This window comes from Salmo trutta, chromosome 38 (assembly GCF_901001165.1).
Source record: "Salmo trutta chromosome 38, fSalTru1.1, whole genome shotgun sequence".
NCBI lineage: Eukaryota > Metazoa > Chordata > Actinopteri > Salmoniformes > Salmonidae > Salmo > Salmo trutta.
The window spans coordinates 2,235,347-2,256,004 of NC_042994.1; the positions used below are offsets into that span (position 1 = coordinate 2,235,347).

The 20,658-nt window shown below is 44.9% G+C and overlaps 1 protein-coding gene across 3 annotated transcripts in view; it reads left to right on the plus strand.

The window, feature by feature from the left end:
- The first annotated feature begins 13,029 nt into the window (after positions 1-13,029).
- The window catches only part of LOC115177744 (ell-associated factor Eaf-like), a 17,036-nt gene continuing 9,407 nt past the window's right edge, over positions 13,030-20,658 (plus strand). For all 3 annotated transcript variants that reach the window (XM_029738701.1, XM_029738702.1, XM_029738703.1), the window contains exon 1: positions 13,030-14,072. In XM_029738701.1, the coding sequence (XP_029594561.1) occupies positions 14,007-14,072 (66 nt within the window). In that variant the 5' untranslated portion in view covers positions 13,030-14,006. The remainder of the gene's footprint in view (positions 14,073-20,658) is intronic.

A 20,658-nucleotide genomic window follows, 5' to 3' on the forward strand; every position in this document is an offset into this window, starting at 1 on the left:
AAAGGGAGCGAGAGAGAGAAAGAAAGAAAGAGAGAGAAAGCAGAGTTGTGTGTGTGTGTGTGTGTGTGTGTGCGTGCGTGCGTGAGTGTGTGTCTGTGTGTGTGTGTGTGTGTGTGTGTCTGTGTATGTGTCTGTGTATGTGTGTGTTTGTGTGGGGGTATGTGTGTGTTTGCTCTCTCCTGGTCTGTATGTAAGTGAAGGTGCATTCCAGAAATACCTCTACCTCCCAGTCAATCTTTCGGTTTTTCTCTCTCTCTTTATTCCTCTCTCTTTTAGCCACTCCACCTGTTTCCCCTTTTCAATATTTCTCACAGCCTCTCTCTTTTAGTCATTCCCTGTCATCCCCCTTCCTCCCCTCTCTTTCAGTTGTACCCTGTCACCCCACTCCTCCCCTCTCTTTCAGTTGTACCCTGTCACCCTTCCCTTCTCTTTCAGTCGTACCCTGTCATCCCCCTCCTCCCCTCTCTTTCAGTCATACCCTGTCATACCCCTCCTCCCCCCTCCTCCCCTCTCTTTCAGTCATACCCTGTTACCCCCCTCCTCCCCTCTCTTTCAGTCATACCCCGTCATCCCCCTCCTCCCCTCTATTTGTCATACCCTGTCATCCCCCCTCCTCCCCTCTCTTTGTCATACCCTGTCACCCCCTCCTCCCCTCTCTTTCAGTCATACCCTGTCACCCCCTCCTCCCCTCTCTTTCAGTCGTACCCTGTCACCCCCCCCTCTTCTGTCCTTTTTTTTACATGCTCTAAACACACTTGTTCTAACATGGAACTATCAACACACATCCACTGACACAAGCCTTTACGGTCTGTACAGTATGTGGTGTGTATCAATGTGTGTGTGTATTCTCTCCCCATGACGCATTCCGTGTACTGTGCATCTCTATAATCTTAATATTATAGTCACATTTCTGCAAATAACCACATTTCTGTAATTTTACCCCGAAAAACCAACAAGACATTTCTATTTACCTCTGAGTCGAGCAAATATTCTCGCAGGAAAGAGTTGTGGGCTCAACTCAAAACTAAGTTTGTGGAGATTTGTTCTACTCTGTTGCAGGAATATTTTCCTAAATTTGCTTGCAGAAATATTAGACTTTCCCTTATGCTTTTACTCAATTCATGAAAAGTACTTTCAGTTATTTCTGTCAAAGTTGTCTTTCTAAGATCATCTGTTTAGGAACAAATAACCGTACAGCAGACAAGACAAAGAAACAGAACTTCTATAACAGGCATCTCTTTCCTCTGTCCTAAGGTACTTCCAGTAAAACTCAGTTGAGGGTCTGGGGCCACAGCAGGTATGAAGAACATATGGACAAGTCCCTGGGGGCTACAATTACAGGTGTGTGTGTGTGTCTGTGCGTGCGTGCGTGTGTGCGTGTGCGTGTGTGCGTGTGTGTGTGTGCGTGCGTGTGCGTGTGTGCGTGTGCGTGTGCGCGTGCGTGCGTGCGTGCGTGTGTGTGCGTGTGCGTGTGTGCGTGTGCGTGCGTGTGTGTGTGTGTGTGTGTGTGTGTGTGTGTGCGTGCGTGTGTGTGTATGTAAGGGGGTCCTGCAGGAAGGTGGTTTTCTCTTCACAAGGCAGTGATTTGTTTTAACAACGGAAAACCTGTGGAAATGTAACCGCACCAATTTGTGAACAAGTTTACCCTCTTTCTTTCTCTCTCTTTTTCTCTCACTCATGAAAGGGTGTAGTGAAAGATGGAGGAAAGAAGAGAGAAGAAGAATATGGGGATTTTTTTGGCACCCTGGGCTATGTATTCTGGCAGAAAGGTTGAGAGAGACACACACAAACCTTATAGGAACCTATAGGACACGTTGTATTTATGTTGGGAACGGATCAGAGGAGGAAACAAGGGATGGATTGATGTTTGGGAGAGAGAAGCGAGAGGGATTGAAGAGAGGAAGAGAGGGGGAGAAGAGGAGAAGAGGAGTGAAGGAGTGGAAGAGGATTCCAACCCCTGAGGGTGACCTCTCCAAACATTCAGAGAAAATTGGGGGAGGAAAATGGAAAAGAAAAATAAAGAAAAAAAATCACTTAGAGAGAGATGGGAGGAGAGGGACCCTCATTAGATATTCCCACTGAACCAAGCCACCCTTACGATCAAAGAGACAGTGTTGTGAATGTGTGTCAGAGTGTAGGAGGAGGAAGGGGGGCATGTGCTACCTTTACTGGGGACACACCTGAGGATGAGGGGAGGAGAGGGAGGAGAGAGGGAGGGGAGGAGAGGGGGAGGGAAGGAAGGAAGGAAGGAAGGAAGGAAGGAAGGAAGGAAGGAAGGAAGGAAGGAAGGAAGGAAGGAAGGAAGGAAGGAAGGAAGGAAGGAAGGAAGGAAGGAAGGAAGGAAGGAAGGAAGGAAGGAAGGAAGGAAGGAAGGAAGGAAGGAAGGGGAGAAGAGGTTTAGAGGATGAGGGAGAAGGGGAAGGAGTATGTGAAATGTGTGAGGGGAAGAGAGGGAAGAAGAGGGTGAGGGGAGGAGGGGGAAGGAGAGTATGAGGGGAGGAGGGGGAAGGAGAGTATGAGGGGAGGAAGGGGAAGGAATGGGGAGGGATGAGAAATAGTTTAGAAATCTGATGTATTAATGCTTTCCTCAAATATCCCCACATACTGTATAGCATGCATACTGTAAACACACATACACATACGTACACACAAGTATACACAAACACCGCAATACATGTGTTTTGAATGTAGCTTTAGGACAGGTAACCAAGTACCTGCCCCGGTCATTAACTAACAAGGTTCTGACCCTAAGGCTAAACCTGATTCTGGTCAGCCAAAATTAGACTGTTAGTCAGGTGGAGAGCAACATGGAAAGAAAAGCAGAATCTGTGATTCAAATTGACTACAGGAAGGCTGGTAGAGAGATCTACTGTATTTATAGATGAACAAGTCAATATTTGAGCATGGAAAGAGTGCTGTATCTAGGTTTGAATAGGAGGGAGGGAGGGAGGGAGGGAGGGAGGGAGGGAGGGAGGGAGGGAGGGAGGAAATGAAGACAGCTACATTAAACACTGAGTTCATTTCAATGGAAACGTCAGCATTGAATAGACTGAATCACTATTAAAACACTCTTCATCCAACCAGAGGCGTCAGGCCCATAGGGGCCACCAAGGAAACGTGCCCACTCAGATTTTTCCTGTCAAAAATAAAGAACAAAGAAACATTTAATGAACATTTTTGTTTTTTTGTTGTTTCTCTGTAATACTACTAGCCACCTAGCAAATGTTAAGAAGTTAGCTTTAGTTAGCCTAGATAGGTTCCCAATCTCCCAACTTCATAACTAGCTGACAAGAACCTGTCGGTCATGTAAGAGTAGCTACACTCTTAGAAAATAATTTTCTATTTAGAACCTAAAAGGGTTTTTTGGCCGTCCCCATAGAAGAACCCTTTGAATAACCCTTTTTGTTTCCAGGTAGAACCCTTTTGCCTTTTTCCACAGAGGGTTCTTCATGGAACCCAAAAGGGTTCTACCTGGAACCAAAAAGGGTTATCTTATGGGGGCAGCCAAAGAACCCTTTCGAACCCCTTGTCTAAGAGTTGCTTGTGGAACTATCTTAGCTGGCAAGCCTGCTGGCAAGGTTGGGAGACTGTCGAAAAGCAAGCAATAACTAAATGTATTGAATAAGACACATTCTTTTCTCATTTTAGCAGAGCTGCAGAGAAGCATATTTAGTTCCTTTAAATAAGAACCACAAATCAGGAGAATACAGACAGCTATGCAGGTATGCTTAGATATGCAGAAAAGTAAAACATTTTTTTTTTTACATAGAATTAAGAATAATTATTATGGATCTAGATTCCAGGAAAGATTTGAGGTGTTAGATTTTTTTTAAATCCAATTTATGGATGGGGGACATAGCCCGCCTCCAGACCTCCCCCCCCCCCCCCCCCCCCGCCATCCTCACGTACTTTATGCCCCCTCTGATTATTTGGGTGTATGACGCCCCTGCATCTAATGGGTGGGCGTGTGGTTTGGAGGGGTGTGGGACATTGTTTTACAGATAACTTTGTAGTTTTACGTTTAAGGACGGGATGGGAGATAAGTACTGGATGAGAGTCCAATCAAGTCCAATCGAATCCAGATAACGAGGATGATGATGATGTGTTTGGGAAAGGCCATATAAAGTCATGGCAACGGCATCCGCCTCCACGGTAACAAGAAAAAATGCTGCTGTTAAACTTCCTGTTTTTCCCCTAGCTGAGAGGCTGTGTCCCTCGTCACACACAAGCACGAACACACACACACACACACACACTCTCACTGTAGGAATCAACATAGGGCGCATACAGGTCACACACAGTAAAGTACACACAGAGTTTTTCAGTACACATAATGAATAGATGTTCAGTGACAACCTTCAATATAATGCTGCTCTGATCTGTCCATCATTTCTTCTTCTCTGTCACCATTCTCTCATAATTCTCTCATCCTCCTCTTATCCTTCTCTCATCCCTTTGTCCTCTCATCCTTCCCCTCCTCTCTGTCCTGTCCTTGTACTGTATGCTGTGGTGTGGTACACACATGCATGAACACACACACACGTAACGCTATAGCTAGTGGCATTGTGTTGTTTGTATATTAAGCTGCCCGGTGTTCACTTCCTGGAAAACACAAACAATACAGCCTCCCTCTCTCTCACCCTCCTCCTCACCTATCCTCCCAGTTTCACCCCGCTCAACCTCCTCTCTCACCCTCCTCCTCACCTATCCTCCCCGTTTCACCCCGCTCAACCTCCTCTCTCACCCTCCTCCTCACCTATCCTCCCTGTTTCACCCACTCAACCTCCTCTCTCACCCTCCTCCTCACCTATCCTCCCCGTTTCACCCCGCTCAACCTCCTCTCTCACCCTCCTCCTCACCTATCCTCCCTGTTTCACCCACTCAACCTCCTCTCTCACCCTCCTCCTCACCTATCCTCCCTGTTTCACCCACTCAACCTCCTCTCTCAACCTCCTCCTCACATATCCTCCCTGTTTCACCTCGCTCAACCTCCTCTCTCAACCTCCTCCTCACCTATCCTCCCTGTTTCACCCCGCTCAACCTCCTCTCTCAACCTCCTCCTCACCTATCCTCCCTGTTTCACCCCGCTCAACCTCCTCTCTCACCCTCCTCCTCACCTATCCTCCCTGTTTCACCCACTCAACCTCCTCTCTCACCCTCCTCCTCACCTATCCTCCCTGTTTCACCTCGCTCAACCTCCTCTCTCACCCTCCTCCTCACCTATTCTTCCCAGTTTCACCACGCTCAACCTCCTCTCTCACCCTCCTCCACACCTATCCTCCCTGTTTCACCCTGTTTCACCCCGCTTAACCTCCTCTCTCACCCTCCTCCACACCTATCCTCCCCGTTTCACCCCGCTCAACCTCCTCTCTCACCCTCCTCCTCACCTATCCTCCCCGTTTCACCCACTCAACCTCCTCTCTCACCCTCCTCCTCACCTATCCTCCCCATTTCACCCCCCTCAGATTCCTCTGACCCATCTGTGACTATGAAACGCTCCTACTATGTACCCTCCTCCTCCCTTCCCCCCTCCTCCTATCCTCTTCTCCCTCTCTCCATGCCAAAAGTGTTCCCTCATTCATTATTTTTCAAAAAGAAAGAAAATCTTTGAGAAGGAAACAGAGGAGTGATTCACAGAGCAGCAACAATACCACGTCAGCCATGTTTCCTCTTTCCTCTGCAGCCAAACTGAAACAATCAGAGACAGGTTTTTCCCAATATGGAATATGATCCAATACATAATCCCCATTCCAAATGGGGAGTGGGAAAGAAACAAATGGGATTTTCCCACTAGTCACTTACTTATGCATCATTTAAAGTGGAAGTGAAAACATTTTTTGCTACTTTGCAGATATGAAACAAACAGACAATCATAATATCAGTCAAATATATAAAATGGCCAGTTTATGCTACTAAACCAACTTTATAAGAGATTGAAAAAAAATTGGTTCTATTTGACTCAACATTCCATGATGTACAGTGAAGCATTCAGTAACGTAGGCAAAAGAAGCCTAATAGTTAGTCACAAATGCTCTAGATAACATGTAAACAGCCTAACCAGCTCTGCTAGGGCGAGTAAAATGGTCAGTGAGGTGTTTTCTCATTTGTGTCTGGAAGTAGCTAGCTAGCAAGCTAGACAACTTTAGCCAGTTAGCTTGGGTACTTGGTTGGGACAAGCCTCAGAAGGACGAGCAGGCTATTTCCCATCTTATATCAGTGCAATTTTGACAGCCAACTAGTTGAAAACATTTGAAAGGGTTTATCTAATGTTCCTTTGTTAGATTTTAACTCATCTTGCTCTGTCTAGCATTAGTTGCTGAACTTGTTGTTGTTGATGTGCATATAGGGAAAGATAGCCTACCTTTTTATGGTTGTTTGATCAATAGGACTGTACTAGTGATTAGAGCGTTGGGCCAGTAACCAAAAGGTTGCTGGATCGAATTCCCGAGTTGACAAGGTAAACATCTGTTGTTCTGCAAGGCAGTTAACCCACTGGGCGCCGAAGACGTGGATGTCGATTAAGGCAGCCCCCTGCACCTCTCTGATTCAGAGGGGTTGGGTTAAATGCGGAGACACATTTCAGTTGAAGGCATTTAGTTACACAACTGACTAGGTATCCTCCTTTCCCTAAAGTTCCCAAATGTAAGAAAGACTCCTGTGGTATTTCCATGTTTGCAGATATCCAGCAGGTGTATTTAGTGGCTTTGCCGAATGCATTCTAATGATATAAAGTTGCGCTCTTGCAACTGCCTGTAAACACAGAGTCCAGTTCAAAGTGAATGATGGCAGGCCCTTGTGGCAAATGGCTTGTTTTCATAAAGGCCTACTGTAGCTCTGATTGGCTATGGTACAGAGGTCTGCGTAGACTCCGGTCCTGGGTGAGACAGATGTTTTTACTAGGTTTTATTTACAGTACTGCATGTCTATTAATTGTCCAAACGCACAGCCACTTTACCACTATATTACTAGAACTTTCACAAATGCCTTACTACACATAATTCCCAAACACTCTAACAATGAATGAAAATGTGAAAATGACCATATCTAAGTGCTCACTTGACAGAAGATGTAAAAAAAAGTGTCATATTCTTCCTGGGGGTGTATATGAACAGATAAGATTTCATGTTGCTAAAATGCTGTCAGTTCCACTTTAATTCAACCCTTAGCTTCACCTCTTTTAGAAGTGAATCCAATTTAAGGATGATTTTCCCTTATTCCAAGAGAAGTGATATAACTGCAGTCAAATCAGAAGAAGCCTTCACTGGTTCATTCCTCATACTAAATGTACACACAGTGTACATGTCCAACAAATACACTGAAACTGAATCAAATACAGGCTGGTCAAACTGAATCAAATACATGTTGGTCAAAATGAATCAAATACATGCTGGTCAAACTGAATATACAGTGTATAGACACATCCTCTGAGGTAGCCAGCCCACTGTGATGGTGTAAAAGCTGTTTGTTGCCCCCCATGTCTGGTGGGGACTCAGGATATGGGACTAGGAAGAAGCTGATTGAACTTAATTAATTAGATCAGGAAGTCAGACAGAACCTTGTTTATTCATTCATTAAAGAGAGAGAGAGTTCCTGTTGATAGATAGGAAGGAGGAGAGGAGAATTGAGGACAGGAGCAACACAACACAACAGAGAGAGAAAAGAGAAGAGAAGGAGAAATCGTTCTAACCAGGTCTAACCAGGTCTAACCCAGACTTAAACCCATCTTTTTCTCTCTCTCTGTTTAGAACGTTAAAGTGTAGTCACACGGACTGCCTGTATTGTGTGCGTCCCAAATGGCACCCTATTCCCTATATAGTGCAATACTATTTAGGACCCTATAGGCCCTGGTCAAAGTAGTGCACAGTTATAAAAACAGATAGTGAATTAGAGAGGCTAGGGAATAGATCAATACTTAGACAAAAGGGTTCCAAAAGGGTACCAAAATGGTTCTTAGGCTTTCCCCATAGGATAACCCTTTTTGTTTCCAAGTAGAACCATTTTGGGTTCCATGTAGAACCCTCTGTGGAAATGGTTCTACATGGAACCCAAAAGAGTTCCACTTGGAAGAGAAAGTGTTCTACCTGGAACCAAAAAGGGTTCTTCAAAGGGTTCTCCTATGGGGAAAGCCGAGGAATAATTTTTTTCTAAGAGTTTAGAAACACCAACCATACACACACACAATAAAAATTACAATTGAAATTGTACTGCTTGTTGGACTTTCTCTGAACAATTGTCTTGGTGTGGAAGAGTTGTTTTTGTATTTCTTTTTAGCATACAGTGTAGCTCAGTATTTGAATTGTTAGTTTAGAGTCTTTTTGCACATCTTTGTCAGGGGATCCAGTGACTCTGGACTTTACTGTGTATGCACACTAATATTTACAGTGATATGTACACTGATATTTACAGTGATATGCACACTGATATTTACAGTGATATGCACACTGATATTTACACTAATATGCACACTAATATTTACAGTGATATGTACACTGATATTTACAGTGATATGCACACTGATATTTACAGTGATATGCACACTGATATTTACAGTGATATGCACACTGATATTTACAGTGATATGCACACTGATATTTACAGTGATATGCACACTGATATTTACAGTGATATGTACACTGATATTTACAGTGATATGCACACTGATATTTACAGTGATATGCACACTGATATTTAAAGTGATATGCACACTGATATTTACAGTGATATGCACATTGATATTTACAGTGATATGCACACTGATATTTAAAGTGATATGCACACTGATATTTACAGTGATATGCACAGCGCCGTGAAAAAGTATTTGCCCCTTTCTGTTTTTCTCTATTTGTGCATATTTTTGATACTGAATGTTATCAGATCTTCAACCAAAATCCAACATTAGACGAAGGGAACCTGAGTTTACAAATGACAAAAAAATGTATACATATTTTATTTATTTAATTAACAAAGTTACTCAACACCCAATTCCTTTGTGTGAAAAAGTAATTGCCCCCTTACACTCAATGTCTGGTTGTGCAATGACTGCAACCAAATGCTTCCACAGCAAATTCCTCAAATTCCTCCACACCGACGTGAGAGACTGATCAACAACTATAGGAAGTGTTTGGTTGGAGCCATTGCAGCTAAAGGGGGCAATGACTTTTTCACACAGGGTTATTGGGTGTTGCATAATTTTGTTTATTAAATAAATGAAATAAGTATGTCATTAAGTGTTATTTGTTAACTCAGAGTTCCCTTTATCTAATGTTAGGTTTTGGTTGAAGATCTGATAACATTCAGTATCAAAAATATCAAAAGTAGAGACATTTAGAAAGTATGTACAGTGGGGAGAACAAGTATTTGATACACTGCCAATTTTGCAGGTTTTCCTACTTACAAAGCATGTAGAGGTCTGTCATTTTTATCATAGGTACACTTCAAATGTGAGAGACAGAATCTAAAACAAAAATCCAGAAAAATCACATTGTATGATTTTTAAGTAATTAATTAGCATTTTATTGCATGACATAAGTGTTTGATACATCAGAAAAGCAGAACTTAATATTTGGTACAGAAACCTTTGTTTGCAATTACAGAGATCATACATTTCCTGTAGTTCTTGACCAGGTTTGCACACACTGCAGCAGGGATTTTGGCCCACTCCTCCATACAGACCTTCTCCAGATCCTTCAGGTTTCAGGGCTGTCGCTGGGCAATACGGACTTTCAGATCCCTCCAAAGATTTTCTATTGGGTTCAGGTCTGGAGACTGGCTAGGCCACTCCAGGACCTTGAGATGCTTCTTACGGAGCCACTCCTTAGTTGCCCTGGCTGTGTGTTTCGGGTCGTTGTCATGCTGGAAGACCCAGCCACGACCCATCTTCAATGCTCTTACTGAGGGAAGGAGGTTGTTGGTCAAGATCTCGCGGTACATGGCCCCATCCATCCTCCCCTCAATACGGTGCAGTCGTCCTGTCCCCTTTGCAGTAAAGCATCCCCAAAGAATGATGTTTCCACCTCCATGCTTCACGGTTGGGATGGTGTTCTTGGGGTTGTACTCATCCTTCTTCTTCCTCCAAACACAGCGAGTGGAGTTTAGACCAAAAAGCTCTATTTTTGTCTCATTAGACCACATGTCCTTCTCCCATTCCTCCTCTGGATAATCTAGATGGTCATTGGCAAACTTCAAACGGGCCTGGACATGCGCTGGCTTGAGCAGGGGGACCTTGCGTGCGCTGCAGGATTTTAATCCATGACGCCGTAGTGTGTTACTAATGGTTTTCTTTGAGACTGTGGTCCCAGCTCTCTTCAGGTCATTGACCAGGTCCTGCCGTGTAGTTCTGGGCTGATCCCTCACCTTCCTCATGATCATTGATGCCCCACGAGGTGAGATCTTGCATGGAGCCCCAGACCGAGGGTGATTGACCGTCATCTTGAACTTCTTCCATTTTCTAATAATTGCGCCAACAGTTGTTGCCTTCTCACCAAGCTGCTTGCCTATTGTCCTGTAGCCCATCCCAGCCTTGTGCAGGTCTACAATTTTATCCCTGATGTCCTTACACAGCTCTCTGGTCTTGGCCATTGTGGAGAGGTTGGAGTCTGTTTGATTGAGTGTGTGGACAGGTGTCTTTTATACAGGTAACGAGTTCAAACAGGTGGAGTTAATACAGGTAATGAGTGGAGAACAGGAGGGCTTCTTAAAGTAAAACTAACAGGTCTGTGAGAGACAGAATTCTTACTGGTTGGTAGGTGATCAAATACTTATGTCATGCAATAAAATGCAAATGAATTACTTAAAAATCATACAATGTGATTTTCTGGATTTTATCTATCATAAAAATTACAGACCTCTACATGCTTTGTAAGTAGTAAAAACGTCATGTTTTATGTTGTGTATTACGTCATGTTTTATGTTTGGTATTGCGTCATGTTTTATGTTGTGTATTACGTCATGTTTGATGTTGTGTATTACGTCATGTTTTATGTTGTGTATTATGTCATGTTTTATGTTGTGTATTATGTCATGTTTTATGTTATGTTTTACGTCATGTTTGATGTTGGGTATTACATCATGTTTTATGTTGTGTATTAGGTCATGTTTTATGTTGGGTATTACGTCATGTTTTATGTTTGGTATTGCGTCATGTTTTATGTTGTGTATTACGTCATGTTTTATGTTTGGTATTGCGTCATGTTTTATGTTGTGTCTGGACACCAGGAAGAGTAGTTGTAGCTTTTGCAACAGCTAATGGGGATCCTAACAACATCAGAAATAACTAAATGACCTAACAATCCAGACAGATAGTGCCCCCCTCTGCCCCATAGAGCAGTGCATACACACACATAAATGCACATATGCACTCCAATAGGGCACACACATGATAACACTGATTACACTGATCACACGGATCACACATGATCACACTACCGTACTGTACATATGCACTTTACAGGATCAATCATTATCTTTCTCTCTCTCTCCCACACATGCATGCACACACACACACACACACACACACACACACACACACACACACACACACACACACACACACACACACACACACACACACACACACACACACACACACCCCATGAAGAGGACCTGCCACACACACCGTGCATTCCAACAGAGTAGATCAAGGTATGAGGGCAAACATGACAGTGAACTCAATCCCCCCTTTGAAGTTGCAATAAACACACACAAATAGACACACCACACACACACACACACACACACACACACACACACACACAAACACTCATAACCATTACATACCCAGCTCAGCATCAAGTTTGGAGGTCATCCAGTTACAATGAGTTCAGGGAAGTCAAATCACTCAGTGTGTGTGTGTGTGTGTGTGTGTGTGTGTGTGTGTGTGTGTGTGTGTGTGTGTGTGTGTGTGTGTGTATGTCATTCTGTGTGTGTGTGTGTGTGTGTGTGTGTGTGTGTGTGTGTGTGTGTGTGTGTGTATGTGTGTGTGTGTGTGTATGTCATTCTGTGCAGTGTGTGTGTGTGTGTGTGTGTGTGTGTATGTCATTCTGTGCAGTGTGTGTGTGTGTGTGTGTGTGTGTGTGTGTGTGTGTGTGTGTGTGTGTGTGTGTGTGTGTGTGTGTGTGTGTGTGTGTGTATGTCATTCTGTGCAGTGTGTGTGTGTGTGTGTGTGTGTGTGTGTGTGTGTGTGTGTGTGTGTGTGTGTGTGTGTGTGTGTGTGTGTGTGTCAGTCATTCAGTGCCTGTGGATGCAGCATGTCAGGGAGTGGGGGACAGAAATAGCCCTCCAGGGATGTCACACCGCCCGTGTCACTTCCTGTAGCGTCCGTGACCGAGGAGATATAATCTACGGTGACCCCTGGCAACCTGTCAGGACACACATACACAAATGCATAAATGCAGATGCACACACACAGGCACGCACAAACTAACACACACTCATACAAGCACACACACACGGGAATGCACGCACACACACGCACACATACAGAGACACCTATTCAGGAATGAGTGAGCTTCCTGTAAATGAGGTCAGAGTCGGACATACACATAAGCTAAGATATAAATCTAACAGATAGTCTTACACTGTCTGCATACACTGTGGGACCACTGCAGGCTCTACAGGCTATAGTGTCTACTTCTGATCTATGCAATTGGGACTGGTGTTACTGACTGCATGCACTCAACTACAGCATTGGCCTACTGATCTCCAAAGCAAAGGAAAATAACGCAAGACACAGAATAGACAAAGTTTACGTCAAAGGAACTGATCATTCATGATCACATGATGCTGTGGCTACAGGCCGAGGTACCGGCTAGCCAACTGCTGTGTGTTGTCAGAAACGAGAAACAACATTCTAAATCTCAATGAACGCGAGGCCCTTCCATTGCACCAAGAATTCCGCAGACAAGTAGGCTAAATTATCGGCAGACAAGTGCAGTTACAGTTGACAGAGTAGAGATACACGTTCCCTTTAAGACCGCTGTACAGCGCTCTCTCCTCGCTCGACCAAGGAGAATCTCTCCTTGTTCCAAATAAGGATATGCTAGCCCAGCCTTAAAGGGGCGGGGGGCGCCAGCGACACAAACTTGAGGAGGCAGTTTTCTATTTGGAAGGCAGCGCACCGTCCCGAGGTAACCAGAATCCAACGGCACCGAGGCGCGATCAACCCGAGCTTGGATAAAACGTAAAGGGGAAGAACGCAAACCGGCAGTGGCAGCTAAAGAGAAGCACTGACACTATTTGGAATCGGGAGAGAGCGAGGTTGCGAGATTGCAGTCAACGGGGTCGCGTTGTATAAGCTTATTCTGTCAATTGAACAGATGTTGGGTTATTTGAATAGCACGCAGACTGGCTACGTGAATAGTAGCCTATTGCAAAATTAACCTGGACAGACAACAGAAAGAAGGCGTTGCACCGGTGTTCGTGTGTTTATACACACCTATAATAGAGAAGTTCTCAACATCCGAACATCTGGATTTCTGAAGCGAATACACCTGTCCTGTATAGAAGCGTGAACGCCTTTTAGATGAAAACCTTTCAGGTGAAATGGTGAAGGATCTCAGGATACATTTGGAATCATCTTTGGACCCTTGAAAAGGAAACCTTCGCTTTTACTCATTTATATATGCTATTGATTTATATCCAGAATTCTGATTCAATTGTCTAAAACTGGACTACATTTAACAAATAGAATAGGCTATAAATTGTATCATTATTATTATTAGGACTGGACTTTGCAAGACAAGGACTTTACTCAATCGACTGTCTAGCTAGGTGACTCACTGTGAAAAATAGACAGCTGGAACCAATAACCAACTGTACAAAGTGACACATTTGGATACTTGCCGGTGCTCTACAGTAGCCTACGTGCCTGTGTGTGTCTTTACCGAGGGGGATACACCGACCGGACTACGGTAGCGCGAGCTGTCCACGAGCGGGCGGCCGTCCCCGCACGCCTGCATAATAAATGCCCATCAGCAGGTCGTACGAGGCTCTCGAGGCTGGGCGGCAAGATGAACTCCTGGGTCCTGCTGCTGGCGGCGCTCGCCGCGGGGTGTCTGCGGTTTGGTAGCGCTGAGGTAAGAGACAGATGCGCGTCACTCATTTACCTAGTAGATTTCCACCCCAATAACCCCATCATCCATCCTTCCATCCTACCGTCTAACGGCTTACCCAATTTTCTGTTGTAGCCTATAGGTCTAACGAAAGCTCTTCTTCTCTGATCTTGCTTTGAAATCGAGCATTTACATTCTCTGCTAAATGAAATGTGTATTGTGTGGTAACTATTTTCTATAGCTTAATATGACCTACTGGTATATCTCAGTGTTTGAATGAAGTCTCCAACACATTGAATGAGAATGACAGAAACCGATATAAAACGAATTTTGTCCTGTCCTGCTGATCAAATAAAGTACATCGTTTTTCAATGTGCCTTTCTTGATATATGTGTCCTTACAGTACACCTGCCCAGCTATTAGAAACAATCATTATGATATATGTGTCCTTACAGTACACCTGCCCAGCTATTAGAAACAATCATTATGATATATGTGTCCTTACAGTACACCTGCCCAGCTATTAGAAACAATCATTATGATATATGTGTCCTTACAGTACACCTGCCCAGCTATTAGAAACAATCATTATGATATATGTGTCCTTACAGTACACCTGCCCAGCTATTAGAAACAATCATTATGATATATGTGTCCTTACAGTACACCTGCCCAGCTATTAGAAACAATCATTAGGTGATTGTCTGTTTACATAAACACTGTAACACTTGACACTGTAATCAAAAGGAAATATAACTCTGTGAGAGAGAGGGGAGAGAGGGGGAGAGAGAGAGGGGGGGAGAGAGAGAAAGATAGCGTGAGCATGAATGTACAGTATGTGTGTGCATGTCTGTGTGTGTGTGTGTGCGTGTGCGTGTGCACGTGTGCGTGTGTGTGTGATTCATGTCAGCAATTATTCCACTGTGGTGTAGAAAGACAGCCACCTCGTCTGAAATATGGCTTGGGCAGCTTCCCACACACAGGCCTGCGCCAAAACACATCACTCAAATCATCTACTAGCTGCAACACCATCACTGTCACGGGAAGCACTGTGTACATACACCCCTAGACACTGATCTAAGGTCAGGTTTATGTTTCCCCTTTACTGGTTAAGGCTGTGATTGGGGATTGTTGATAGGTGCCTAATGGGAAGCGTCTACACTGGATAGCATAGATACAATCTTCCATTAGCTAACGGCTATGCCTATTTCAATGTGTCCTATTTGGCAGCTTTTGGACAACACACGGACACACACACTAAATATATACCATTTGTCTCCATTTGGACAACACACGGACACACACACTAAATATATACCATTGGTCTCCATTTGGACAACACACGGACACACACACTAAATATATATCATTGGTCTCCATTTGGACAACACACGGACACACACTAAATATATACCATTGGTCTCCATTTGGACAACACATGGACACACACACTAAATATATACCATTGGTCTCCATTTGGACAACACACGGACACACACACTAAATATATACCATTTGTCTCCATTTGGACAACACACGGACACACACACTAAATATATACCATTTGTCTCCATTTGGGAAAGTGAGGTAACCTGTATCCAACCATCCAGACTGTAGGTCAACTGGGTTAGTAGTTCGTAGTGTGTGTGTGTGTGTGTGTGTGTGTGTGTGTGTGTGTGTGTGTGTGTGTGTGTGTGTGTGTGTGTGTGTGTGTGTGTGTGTGTGTGTGTGTGTGTGTGTGTGTGTGTGTGTGTGTGTTAATGGTTAGAAACATAAGAGGAGGATGGATTTAGAAACAGAGTTACAGAGAGGGAACATGGGACTGTTGTTTCAATCCCGTGTCAGAGAGGGAACATGGGACTGTTGTTCCAGCCCCGTGTCAGAGAGGGAACATGGGACTGTTGTTCCAACCCCGTGTCAGAGAGGGAACATGGGACTGTTGTTCCAGCCCCGTGTCAGAGAGGGAACATGGGACTGTTGTTCCAGCCCCATGTCAGAGAGGGAACATGGGACTGTTGTTCCAACCCCGTGTCAGAGAGGGAACATGGGACTGTTGTTCCAGCCCCGTGTCAGAGAGGGAACATGGGACTGTTGTTCCAACCCCGTGTCAGAGAGGGAACATGGGACTGTTGTTTCAACCCCGTGTCAGAGAGGGAACATGGGACTGTTGTTTCAACCCCGTGTCAGAGAGGGAACATGGGACTGTTGTTCCAGCCCCGTGTCAGAGAGGGAACATGGGACTGTTGTTCCAACCCCGTGTCAGAGAGGGAACATGGGACTGTTGTTCCAGCCCCGTGTCAGAGAGGGAACATGGGACTGTTGTTCCAACCCCGTGTCAGAGAGGGAACATGGGACTGTTGTTCCAACCCCGTGTCAGAGAGGGAACATGGGACTGTTGTTCCAGCCCCGTGTCAGAGAGGGAACATGGGACTGTTGTTCCAGCCCCGTGTCAGAGAGGGAACATGGGGCTGTTGTTCCAGCCCCGTGTCAGAGAGGGAACATGGGACTGTTGTTCCAGCCCCGTGTCAGAGAGGGAACATGGGACCCCGTGTCAGAGAGGGAACATGGGACCCCGTGTCAGAGAGGGATGCTGTGGATGAAGAGGACGATGGTGTACGTCATTCACCACATAGATGTGTATAGTATAGTGTGACAAAATCTCCATTGGCGTGTGTGTGTGTGTGTGTGTGTGTGTGTGTGTGTGTGTGTGTGTGTGTGTGTGTGAGGGGGGGGGGGGGTGTGGGTGTGTGTGTGTGTGTATAAATCCCCCCATTGACGCTCTCAGACTGTAATCTTTATCTTACATGATGTTTCCTCCATTAGGCCAAAAACAACAGACATCAGATCAAAGTCCCTTATCTCCTGTCTATCACACAGACAGACAGACACACACACAGACACACACACAGACAGACACACAGACAGACACACACACAGACAGACAAACAGACAGACAGACACACACACACACACACACACACACACACAGACACACAGACAGACACACAGACAGACACACACACAGACAGACACACAGACACACAGACAGACACACACACAGACACACACACAGACACACACACAGACACACACACAGACAGACACACAGACAGACACACACACAAACACACACATAGACACACAGACACACACACAGACACACACACAGACAGACACACACACACACACACACAGACACACAGACACACAGACAGACACACACACACACACAGACACACACCCCACCACCAAACACACACCGCACACACACATCTCAGTTGTTACATTAGTAGTCGACTGCTCTCTCTTTCTGTTTATTTCTCTCCTCCTGAACCAGCAGCATTACATCAACATGGCTTAGATGTGGTTATGATGATGATGTCACCTTTGGCCTGGAATTACAGACAAATCACACGTTGGACGATTGTTTGACAATTAAGACACACACACTATGCAGTATGGTTACTGTTCTGCTCTGCTTTGTTGAGTGGCAGCGTTTTGATCCATTTTATATAAGAATCATGTAATCTGCTATCAGCCTGCCTGCCTGCCTGCCTGCCTGCCTGCCTGCCTGCCTGCCTGCCTGCCTGCCTGCCTGCCTGCCTGCCTGCCTGCCTGCCTGCCCTGCCTGCAATTTCAACGACTGCGTGTGTGTGTATGTGTGCGCGCTCATGTGTGTGGACACGTGTGTGTTTATATGTGTGTTTATGTGTGTGTTTATGTGTGTGTGTATGTGTGTGTTTATGTGTGTGTGTATATGTGTGTATGTGTGTGTGTGTGTGTGTGTGTGTGTGTGTGTGTGTGTGTGTGTGTGTGTGTGTGTGTGTGTGTGTGTGTGTATGTGTGTGTGTATGTGTGTGTTTATGTGTGTGTGTATGTGTGTGTGTATGTATGTGTGTGTATATGTGTGTGTGTGTGTGTATGTGTGTGTATGTGTGTGTGTGAGGGAGAGATATAAAAACATTAGTAGTCACAGGTCTACAATACAGGTCTATAGGAGTCAGAGATACACAGTAAACAGTAGTCCAGACAGACCGCAGGTCTACAGTACAGGTTTATAGGAGTCAGAGATACACAGTAAACAGTAGTCCAGACAGACAGCAGGTCTACAGTACAGGTCTATAGGAGTCAGAGATACACAGTAAACAGTAGTCCAGACAGACAGCAGGTCTACAGTACAGGTCTATAGGAGTCAGAGGTACACAGTAAACAGTAGTCCAGACAGACAGCAGGTCTACAGTACAGGTCTATAGGAGTCAGAGATACACAGTAAACAGTAGTCCAGACAGACAGCAGGTCTACAGTGCAGGTCTATAGGAGTCAGAGATACACAGTAAACAGTAGTCCAGACAGACAGCAGGTCTACAGTGCAGGTCTATAGGAGTCAGAGATACACAGTAAACAGTAGTCCAGACAGACAGCAGGTCTACAGTACAGGTCTATAGGAGTCAGAGATACACAGTAAACAGTAGTCCAGACAGACAGCAGGTCTACAGTGCAGGTCTATAGGAGTCAGAGATACACAGTAAACAGTAGTCCAGACAGACAGCAGGTCTACAGTACAGGTCTATAGGAGTCAGAGATACACAGTAAACAGTAGTCCAGACAGACAGCAGGTCTACAGTGCAGGTCTATAGGAGTCAGAGATACACAGTAAACAGTAGTCCAGACAGACCGCAGGTCTACAGTACAGGTCTATAGGAGTCAGAGATACACAGTAAACAGTAGTCCAGACAGACCGCAGGTCTACAGTACAGGTTTAGGTGAAAGAGGCATAATAGTAACTATTTGATTATTAGTTTATTTCATTCCATCTCTTTCTGAATGCCACCTCCCTGTATTCCTCTCTCTCTCTCTCTCTCTCTCTCTCTCTCTCTCTCTCTCTCTCTCTCTCTCTCTCTCTCTCTCTCTTTCTCTCAGTTAGATGAATAGGTTGACGTGAGAGCAGGTAAGGAGATATCTCTGTAAATCCCAATCTCCTCTCTTCTCTTCCCTGTTTCATTTGATCTCTCTATCCATCATCCTCCCCTCCGTTTCTCACCGACAGCAGGAATCCGCTCAGTGTGTTTGTGGGGCTGCAGCACAGGTGTGTGTGTGCGTTTCTGTGTTGGTCTGTGTGTCTGTGCCAAGTGTAGGGGATCGAGGCCAGGATGTACATGGCTGTTTAGTTTGTTGGCTGTTCATCATATGTTCCTGTGCATGTATGGATGTATGGAGTGTGTGTGTGGGGGGGGGGTCTTTCGACAGTATGATTGTGAGTCAAGTAAGTTCGCGCTCTTGTGACCAGTGTGTGTGTGTATGTGTGTGTGTGTCATCAGTCAGCTGGCCCCATAATTCCGTTCCATTACACCTCACCTTTCTCCTCTGACATTCCACACGTTCTGTCTTCCCATGAACCCCTGGGCTTCCCCTCTGTAGGGCCCCTGAACACACACACACACACACACACACACACACACACACACACACACACACACTCACACTCACACTCACACACTGACAGTCAGTCTTAAAACAGTGTTAGATGTACTGGCATATGATACCGGACCATCTGACCCGTGTGTAGGAAACGTCATGTCAGGATTATGGGTCATGAATCAACACCAAGAGACAGTGGAGCCCCTTAAAGTGACAGCTATAGGCCTCTATCCTAAACCAATGGGAAACATAGACACCAGCTAACTTCCTTCTTTAAGTCCCGTTTATCTGGGCCTCTGTAGGGCTGTAGTTGGATCTGCACTACATGTCTTGGGATGTCGTTCCACCTCAACGTTAGACCACGTTATGAGGTCTGAACCCGTATTTGAAATAACTTTGGTTTTGGCGTGAACGATCCCTGGAGGAAGTGACTGAATCATTCCTTTCAGAATGATCTAGCTTTTCTGCAGAAGTACACTCTTAGAAAAAAAGGTGCTATCCAGAACCTAAAAGGAGAACTCTTTGAATAACCCTTTTGGTTTCAGGTAGAACCTTTGAGTTCCATGTAGAACTCTTTCCACAGATGGTGCTACATGGAGCCCAAAATAGTTCTACATGGAACCAAAAAGGGTTCTACCTGGAACCAAAAAGGGTTCTACCTGGAACCAAAAAGCATTCACCTACAGCCGAACCCTTTTTTCTAAGAGTATTTCTATTATTAGGCAATTTTCCAATGCTGGTCTTTTTTTAAAGTCTTCAGAAAAGGACAGCCGTTAGACTCTGTGATGTTTAACTAGCAATTTCCTGGTCTGTTTTTACTCTCATTTAGACACAGGCTGCGTCTGAAATTGCTCCGTATTCCCTACTGTATATAGTGCACTATTTTTGACCAGAGCCCGATGGGTCCTGGTCTAAAGTAGTGCACTAAATAGGGACTAGGGTGCCATTTGGGACGCAACCTGCCTGTTTAGTAGCAACAGGTAGCACACAGTGATGTTATGTGAACTCTGGGGTGAGGTGTAGTTATTTTTCGCTACACTGTCAATGTAATGACACCATGTCAACTTGTAAATGGAAAAGTGTTTCTGGGCTATTCAGCAGACACGCTGCATTGAGAGACACAGCCTGTGAGTCCTACATTAGCAACTGGGTCAGTCAGAGGCTTGTGAAACTCAACCAGGTGTCCCAGACC